This window comes from Danio rerio, chromosome 2, assembly GCF_049306965.1.
Source record: "Danio rerio strain Tuebingen ecotype United States chromosome 2, GRCz12tu, whole genome shotgun sequence".
NCBI lineage: Eukaryota > Metazoa > Chordata > Actinopteri > Cypriniformes > Danionidae > Danio > Danio rerio.
This window is the reverse complement of record NC_133177.1, coordinates 55,850,001-55,860,000: the sequence shown is the minus strand read 5'-3', so window position 1 is coordinate 55,860,000 and position 10,000 is coordinate 55,850,001. Positions and strand designations below refer to the sequence as shown.

The 10,000-nt window shown below is 36.7% G+C and overlaps 1 protein-coding gene across 4 annotated transcripts in view; it reads left to right on the top strand.

Moving 5' to 3' along the window:
- Window positions 1-456: 456 nt before the first annotated feature.
- chico overlaps window positions 457-10,000 on the top strand; it is a 48,793-nt gene continuing 39,249 nt past the window's right edge. Inside the window, exons 1-2 of one of the 4 annotated variants that reach the window (XM_068222908.2) lie at window positions 457-573; window positions 823-1,032. In XM_068222908.2, coding sequence (XP_068079009.1) covers window positions 1,006-1,032 — 27 coding nt within the window. In that variant the 5' untranslated portion in view covers window positions 457-573; window positions 823-1,005. 4 annotated transcript variants of the gene reach the window in all.

Sequence of the window (10,000 nt, the reverse complement as noted above, 5' to 3'; positions counted from 1 at the left end):
AATATACGCGAGTAATCGATATTAATAGATTTTATCAGTCAATTTATGAGTCTTAATATAAAAATTGTATAACTGTATTTATTTTAAAAGGTAATGTTTAATATTGTCCTAATGTCATTCAGTTATTAATCAAACTTTATTACAGACTAAAAGTCCAATTAAAAACAAACATTTAATTTCATAAGAATGCCAATACTAATAACGCCACAGCTGTTATTTATAACATACCTCTATTATGTCAAAATAGGTTTTTACAGAGTAAACTAAATAACTTTTATTGCGATAATTAATATAAATAATAGCTAATTTTAATATTTAGCATCAAAAAAACTAGACCGCTGAATATTAATTAGGCGGTGTAAATATACGCTACCGGAAGGTTACTAGGCAACATGAACACGGCGCGATGAATATTCATAAGCAAATCCTTTACCGTAGTAGAATCTGTAAATTGGCGTCTAGCGTCACACGAGTCCGTCCATACGAGTCCTGAAGCGGCGGAAGAGGCATGATTTTCCAAGCACAGCCTGCTCTTTCACCGCCTATACCCAGACGTACACAGTATTAGCGAATGTACGACCAAATCTAGACGGTTTTTCATCATTTCCAAACGCGCTGCGCTCGCTTTCCGCGACGTAAACTTATCTGTTAGCTTTAGCCTGCTAGCTTGTCTCAGAATTTCTGCAAGTATGATCAGCCTGGCGGTGGATTAATCGCTGAAACTGGCCTATTTCGACAGAAGATTCATTTGTCGTGTGTGAAAACCGCAATGTCACATGCTGTTGTAAAGATAGCCTGTTGTTTTTGTATTTCCGAAAGCAGAACTGTCTGAAGTTGACGTAGGATTTGAAGTAGAAAATCCATAGCCCAGATCAGCCCAGGGAGAACAGACTGAAGCCTTTCTGCCTTCAAACTGATCAAGTTTAGACCGAACAAAGAGGACATCCACTCAAACCCCGCTTACTTCATCTGCAGAGAGAGAATAAAGCACAAACACAGGCTGATATGATGTTTCCACAAGCCAGGCACTCGGTGAGTCTGTTTTTCCTTCAGTCAGGCTGATTGTCACACGGCAGGTGTTGTGGACATTGTGTTACTTGCATATTCATGTGTTTATTTTACAACAGAGCACCGTAGTTGATCAATTATATGCTTGTTGAGATTATACCATACCAATTTATTCACTTGCATTATTATAATTATTTTTTCCTTTTGTTTTGAACGTGCCCACAGGCAATACAATGTTTTTCAAATGTGCTTTGGCAATATCCTTGATTTTAATACCTATTTTAATCAGTACCATAGTACTTTATACTCTATAAAGACTGAGTTAAAATGATTTTATATGCACACATTCAGACTTTCTCAGTAATCTAATTTCAGAAAAGTATTCTTTGCTAATTTCTAATTGTAAATTCATTTTAGCAGCCTGTAAATATCAAAGTACAACACTGTTCACAGTCAAATAAATAACCTTAGTGTTATGGTGTTTAGAAGACCTAATTATATGTGATTTCAGACCCATTAATTAAAGTACCATGATATACAATGTAGAGAGCATGTCACTGAATAAATGTGCGAATTTAAAACCAAGTTTACCTCAATTCCATTAGGCCCCGTAATGTATTTTGTTGTGGTGTATGTGTATCTTAAGATTTTCTTGGACAAATCATTCAAATAATAATATTATCATTATATTTACTAGTTGATTTTAGTAGTGTGGTCGATATTCAGTTCAATCTCTTCACTTATATTTCAAGTGCAGACTCATTTGTTTTGGTGTAAGTGTATGAGTGTTGCCATTGAAAGACATGTCGTATGTTGTAAGTGATTATTGTCAAAATGAATCTTAGAAAACATTTATCAGTATTTCTAATATTTCAACCCTTATGTGCTGTTAGGGATGTTTTTATTCACTCTGGGGTGATTTTGAGTCTTAATTTGGCCATAACTTTGTCTGTTTCAGCTAGCAGAATGATTTCTGATGACATCTTATTTTGACACATATTTTGAGAAGATGCATTGAAATTTTAAAGCGCTCAATGATACACCCTGGCAAATTGGCTACCCTTTTGTTATGTTCGGGGTGGAAACATCCACTGAATTAAACTGCTGGAAAAATGCATCAGATTAATACTTTTTTTTTTTTTTTTTTTTTTGCACAAATCTGTTAATTAACCTCAGTCCTGATCAAAACTACTAAATTTCTTAGAAAATGACAGGATTTTAACTCTTTAATTGCCAAGCTTATAAATGATGTCACTGATTTGGTGAAAAAAGCTCTCAAAATTATGTGTTTTTACCAAGCGGCAACCTCCCGCTCTCTCTCAGGAAGCCAATACGGAAGTAACTAAAACTGCAATTCATCCGAAATTCCGCTAGTCCTGGCCGCTCCTGGCTCCAAAACAGAGCAAATTTCAATTGAGCCCACTGTTAGAATGGCCAACTTTACAGCAGAAAAAAAGGTGTTTACAGCCTGGTACAAAAAAAGATTTTGGTTAATACAGCTAATATTACCCTTCATGACAACTGTGAGGGGGGTGAATTTTTTTATAACTCATCCATTTTCTTTATATTAAGTTATATTAAGTTTGCATAATTAAGGGCGTGGCCACTTGAGTGACAGTTAGGTCTCGTTGTTCGCCGTCACGTCACCTCAGCTGAATCCGGCAGATTAGCCACTGAACTCGGCATATTTATCGTATTTCTGTGTTGTTTTATGTGGCTTTACACAGTCGACTGCCTTTTGGACTTGTTTACTGCAATTATTTGATGGAATGTCATGCTGAGTGCACTTAATTGTGCTCACAAACCATTCACGTGGCCTCCGTTTCCCATGTGAGTAAAGTTATATACTTATATACCATCTCTATACATGTATTCGTTTTATTTAAGATAATTTATCGTTTATAATTATATTTAGAGCTGTAATGCACTCCAGAATCTGTCAGATTGATTAGCTGTAGGCTCTAGAACAGTCATCTGAAGCGTTGTCATACAGTGTTATGCTGGATTTCATCAATAGTCTTACATTAACTAACACAGACTATATCTGAGGTGTTTGGATGTAATTCGCGTTTTCCTCCTCTTGAGAAACGTCATAAGAACAATGTTTAGTGGCTCAATGTATTACAGCAGTGTTTTTAAAAGACTAAACACTTTGTTGATATAGTGTACAACCAAGCACAAGTGGTCAGAATACAAACGAGTCACAAGTGATAAAGTATTAAGCCTTCTCCCAAAGTAAACCAGGTGTCTGAACCAGGTCCAAGCAAAATGCAGCATGCGTCTGTAGCTCCGCTCACTCTCCGCCTCTTTGCCCTTGTTTGGTATCCCGCCGTGGGTGTGATGACGCGCGATCAAAATGGCGACGGTTGGCCGCGCCTACTTGTGGCTTCTTTTGCGCTCTGTAGAAACCTATGGGTGACGTCACGGATACTACGTCCATATATTTTACAGTCTATGGTTTTTACCATAAAAAGAAATTGTGGACTGGATTTTTTTCAACGTCTTATCACAGTCTTGGACATGTTGAACAACTTTGCCTTTGATGCATTGTTTTTGATTGATTTTCATTTTTTTTCTCCCTAAATTACTATTGGTGGCTGTTTTTGCCCCATTGACTTTCATTATAACCACATTTGGTTGATTACAAAACCATGACACCATATAATGATGCATTTTTGATTGTTGCTGGTTTTCCTCGTTGGGAAGAGGTAAAACATTTTTACTGTTGATCATCAGTTGGTACCATTAACCCTTTAGATAGGCCTGTGCAAAACTAAAGCTTAATTTCTGGGTTTTATATGGAGAAGAACTGCAAATTAAAGTGTGTGTGGGAGTGAGCTTTGCACACTTACCTCGATATGTCTGAGAAAATCAAAATATGCATCTCCGCTCTCAGAGCTACATGGAGTAAACAAAAACAAAGACTGTGTATTTCTACACTATGAAATGTGGTTATAATGGAAGACAATAGCCCCTTTCACACAGTGATATCGGTAAGTATCCGGAAAATTTCCATAATGACTTTACCGGTATATTCAAAAAAGCGCTGTTCACACAGGCGAGGACGTTGCGGAATTTTTGCAGAAAAGACCATTCACACATCCATTCCAAAATACCGGTGAATTCTGACATCATTCACCACAAATGAGCTTTAAACGGCTGCGCTTGTATTTGTAAACATTTGACTACATTACAAACTCTGTGGATGATCAGTATTGTGAACAACTTCGATGAAAACATATGGAGGAACACTTTCGCATCACACGCAAAACTTGAAGGTAAACAAACAGCGGCTTATCATAAGCATCTTATCGATGATTATTTACACAGTTGGCATTAAGAAGAACATATAAACGTTATCTGACTAACTTCTAGCAGCTTAATGCGTCTGGGAAAATATTCAAAGGCTTTTATTCTCATAAACCGCGCAGATGTAAACGCGTCTGACTGTTCTGATTGGCTAAAGCAGACGTCTCACGTCAGCACGTTCTAGAAAGAAAATTGACGGTAATTTTCCGCAAAGGTGTGTATGTGTGAAAGGGGCTAATGGAGCAAAAACAGCCACCGACAGTAAATTAGAGAGAAAAACTGAAAATCTAACAATGCATCAAAGACATTGTTTTTGGTGATCGCTCACATGTTCAAGACTGTGATATTAATAGGTTAAAAAAAACAGTTCACAGGAGCTCAGGGTACGTACATCCATACATGCATCAATACAAGGGAAAAGAAGGACATTTAAATAAGTAGATAATGAAGTAAACAATAAAATGATAAAGTAATATATGCACAGATCTACACTCATCGGCCACTTTGTTAGGTCCACCTGTCCAACTAGCGCAAATTTCTAATCAGCCAATCACATGGCAGAAACTCAACATATTTAGGCATATAGAGATGCTCAAGAAGATCTGCTGCATTTCAAACCAAGCATCAGAAAGAGGATTTAAGGGACTTTGAACCTTGCAAGTGTTAGGGTTATGGTTGTTGCTGCCAGACGGGCTGGTCTGAGTATTTCAGAAACTGCTGATCTACTGGGATTATTACGCACAACCATCTCTAGGGTTTACAGTGAATAGTCCAAAAAAAGGAAATATCCAGTGAGCGGCAGTTCTGTGTTTGCAAATGCTTTGTTAATGCCAGAGGTCAGAGGAGAATGGCCAGACTGGTTCCAGCTGATAGAAAGGCAACAGTAACTCAAATAAACGCTCGATACAACAGAGGTTTCCAGAAGAGCATCTCTGAATGCACAACACATCCAACCTTGAGGTGGATGGGCTAAAGCAGCAGGAGACCAGACCGGGGGCCACTCCTGTCAGCTAACAACAAGAAACTGAGGCTACAATTTGCACAGACTCATCAAAAATGGACAATAGAAGATTGGAAAAACGTTGCCTGGTCTGAATCTCAATTTCTGCTGCAACATTCGGATGGTCGGGTCAGAATTTGGCATCAGCAACATGAAAGCATGGATCCATCCTGCCTTGTATCCATGGTTCAGGCTGGTAGTGGTGGTGTAATGGTGTGGGGGATGTTTTCTTGGCACACTGTGGCCCATTAAAACCAATTGAACATCATGTCAGCGCCACAGCTTACCTGAATATTGTTGCTGACCATGTCCATCCCTTTATGACCACAGTGTACCCATCTTCTGATGGCTACTTCCAGCAGGATAACGCGCCATGGCATGTCATGAAGGGTGAATCATCTCAGACTGGTTTCTTAAACATGACAATGAGTTCACTGTACTCAAATGGCCTCCACAGTCCTTTGAGCTCAATCCAATAGAGCATCTTGGATGTGCACCTGACAAATTTGCAGCTACTGTGTGATGCTGTCATGTCAATTTGGAGCAAAATCTCTGAGGAATAATTCCAGTACCTTGTTAAATCTATGCCGCGAAGGATTAAGGCAGTTCTGAAGGCGAAAAGAAGTCCAGCCCGGTACTAGTAAGGTGCACCCAATAAAGTGGCCAGTGACTGTAGATGGTTTTTTTTTTTTTTTTTTTAGTTTAGTTTTTTTTTGTTTTTTAACTGTACTTTGTCTTGTACTGAGTTAAATAGATTTAAAAAAAATTTATATTTTAAATGATCATTTAATTTATTACAAAATGTAAGTTTATAAAATGTGTGCTTTGGTGGAGAGTGGCAAAATTGATGTTTGGACTGTGCTTTGATCCTTGAGTAGTTTTTAATATGTTGTAATCTTTTTTTTTTTTTTTTTTTTTCTAATCATGCCTGACAAGGTTTTTTGCTATATAAAGCATTGTTATTCTGATTGATGTTTTAGTGGAGGTCTTTTGTAAAAATGAGTAATAGTCATCAGTTTTTTCCTCACAAAAAATTGGCCACATTTTAACATGAGGAAAAAAGTAGCTCTGTCCTTTTGTTGTTTAAAACAACTTTGTTCATCTTTGACCTCTTTATTAATTTGTTTTACATTTCTAAACCGCCAAAATTGTTATTGTCCTCCATTGTAGAGGCTTCATCGAGTGTTTCTATCTATTCTCCAGCTGTGATTTCTATAGGTGTCATGTGAGGTTTGCTGGTAGCGTGTCTAAATGAAAGCGTTTGTGAATGTGTTCAGCCTCAGGTATGGTCGGAGATGCTTGTTTGCACACCAGTTGCCTGGTTCCCTCCCTGTAGAGGCTTAATTGTGTCGTTTCCATGAATTGTTCCTGTGCACACAGTGGGCAGCTTGTGTTAATGAGTCCCCAGTCATTATTTTGTTTGCACTCAGGCCTAATTGCCTTTTCCCCCGTGCACACAGGCGTATGTGAACACACAAACACCAGCACGCTAAATGAAAACCTCACAAGTGCATGGATTTGGGGGATTCCTTAATTTAGGCCTTTTTTTGCTAATTCTAAGAAAAGAGTTTAGGAGAACATTTCAGTCCATGTCCACATACACAGTTGAAGTCAGAAGTATTAGCCTCCCTTTGAATTTTATTTATTTTTTTAATCTTTACCAAATGATGTTTTACAGAGCAAGGAAATTTGCACAGTATGTCTGATAATATTTTTCTTCTGGAAAAAGTCTTATTTGTTTTATTTCAGCTAGAATAAAAGCACTTTAGATTTTTTTAAATCAGCATTTTAAAGTAAAAAATTATTAGCCTCTTTAGGCTATTTTTATTCAACTGTCTACAGAACAAACCATCTTTACACAATAGCTTGCTTAATTACCCTGACCTGCCTAGTTAACTTAATTAACCTAGTTAAGCCTTTAAATTTCACTTTAAGTTGTATAGAAGTGTCTTGAAAAATATTTAGTCAAAAATTATGTACTGTCATCATGGAAAAGATCAAATAAATCAGTTAATAGTGATGAGTTATTAAAACTATTATGTTTAGAAATGTGCTGAAAAAAATCTTCTTTCTGTTAAACCAAGATTGGGGGGGAAACACGGGGCTTATAATTGAGGGGGGCTAATAAGTCTGACTTCAAGTGTACATAGGTATTTTTATAATCAGTGTTTCACCGCTTTCGTTTAAAAAAAAATCAATTTGCAATTTGGGGAAAATTAATTTTATTAATTCTTTTAAAATAAAATGTAATGAAATATAAATCGCAGATATTGCAATTTTATGAACTGATTTGCAATTTAGTTTTGTAGTCAAGCTTCAGCTAAATAATCAGTATTTTAAGTTCTTAATGCTAAAATGCAGTGTTAGTTAAAAAAGGAGCTGAAAAGGTTAACTTAAACATTTATTCAAATTTATTTATAAATATTTAGAAAAGAAAAACTAATTTTTCTCTAGAGCAAACAGTAAACACAAATAAAATAACCATATTTTTTCTGTAAACAAGTTAAACTCAAATTAGGGAGAAAAAAGAAAATAAAAAAAATTAAAAATACAAAATACAGATCACTCAGCAAAATAACATGGCTGAAACAACTCTGATTTTTTGGTTTGCTTTTGCTTCCTACTAGATTGATTGTCACTAGCAATACTTTTAATTGACATTTGAGCAAAACACTCCTCATATAGCCTACCTGTGGTGCTTTTTTAAGTGCTGGTTGTTGTATTTCTTGATTCTGTGACAACAACTCTGCATCTGCCTTTACAAATTTCCTGTTTTTGTTCAGTGTCTGTGACTTTGAAACCAAAATATTCGTCCTGTTTTTCTTTGATATTAATTAGTTAATGCTTCTGAAGTGCCAAACGGCATCATCACACTCGGACGCTTTTTTTTTTGTTTGTTTGTTTGTTTTTTTGTTGTGGACATTCCGCATAGTTTATGTGCGCAATTCTGATTGTGCTCACTCAATTGGCTAGTGGGACTATCACACACAGACGGCAGTCAAGCATTTGCTCTGGGTGGTAGAAATAAAGTAATACACAGGGATCGAAATTGCGACTGTTTTGTTCACATATGCGCCTGAAATTTTATCTATACGACCTCAAAATATATCTGGGAGCATTTGTGCAATTGCATAAAATTGTTGTTTTCACAGCAAAATGTTCACCAAATGCACGGATTTAGGAGGCATTCACGCATTAAGCAACTTTGCACCTAAAAACACCAAGTGCAGCGCTCAGGAATGGTTTCAAACAGTTGACATGTCAGCTTGATTCAAAACAAAGCCTGCAATGCTTATCCCGCCTTCAAGCTCTTCTTATTGGCCCACTGCGCTAGAACAGAACGCGAATGGATTGGTTAATATTAGCTATCAGTCACTCCAATGACAGGGAGCTACAGCCGTGAAAACGCAAAGGTCTGGATACGAGAGAATGAAAACACTGTTAGATTTAGTTTTAGAAACCACCTAAAATTACAAATAATGACACATCTGATTAGTGATCATGTAATGAATGTCAATCCAGCATTTACATTTTTCGTAGAGTGGATAAAAGACTTTTCGTGATTAAAGTCTGTCATGAAAATGACTAAAGCGTTCACCGTAAAGCTGGTGGGGCGGAGTTTTCAGGTAACTTTGTTTGCCCCTGAATCTACACATTTTAAGCATGAGATGTTCTAAAGTTATTTAATGGTTCATGTAATCGTCACGGTGCTGTCAGTCGGCCGAATTTGAGGACAGAGAATGATTACCATCCCGCTGGAAAACTACATGAAATATGCAATTTGTTTGCCACAAAAGTGGGGAATTTTGCTTCATTTTCCACTTTTGCTGTGAACCCAGCCTTGTTGGCCAATCAGAAAGGAGGAAACAGCTTGTACGGTGTCATCATGAGGCAAAAACTCCAGTTGTGTTGTCCACTTGACCACATTGTACCCAGATTAAAAAATAAATAAATATATAAATAAAATAAATATACCAGTAAGGGCCAAACACTTTTTTGGATTAAAATCTTCCAGTTCTCTTTAAAGGCATACTTACACAAAAATGAAATTTCTGTCATCAGTTCCTCATCCTCCACTTTCAGAATATCTTGTTTTGTATTCCCCAGAAGAAAGAAGATAAAGTTTACAACCGCTTGAGTTTGAGGAAGTAGTGAGGAAATGTAAAATTTTGCTTGAACTATCCCTTAAATGTAAAAGCAGTACTCGTTCTTTACATAGGACATTTTCGATCAACTTTTTTTGAGTGTTGACTACCATATTATAATCTCATTTTTCATTATCAGGGTCAATGTGTAAGTTACTATAACAACTTTAACAGCATTTCTTCATTGATTTTAATAATATGATTGTTGTTGTTTTAGTTGGCAAGGCTTCTGTGTCTTAAAATAACAGGTTGATAGATCAGCAGTGAAAACCAACCCCGTTTAACTCTTTATTTTGACATGTCTCACTCCTGCTGATGAACTCTTAAACACACTGACCAAACTGTGGCCCTAAACCTCTGAAATTTCAGCAGAAGTGGGAATCAGGCGGAGATTAACTGCAGGATCCCAAATCTGGGATTAGGAGTTCTAGCCGACTGCTCCATTTAATCTCAGCCTCATAAGATTTACTGCGTTCTTTGGAATATCGGATCTTTGGGATCAGTTTGACTTATCAAACCTCTGAAGTCACTTAAAAAC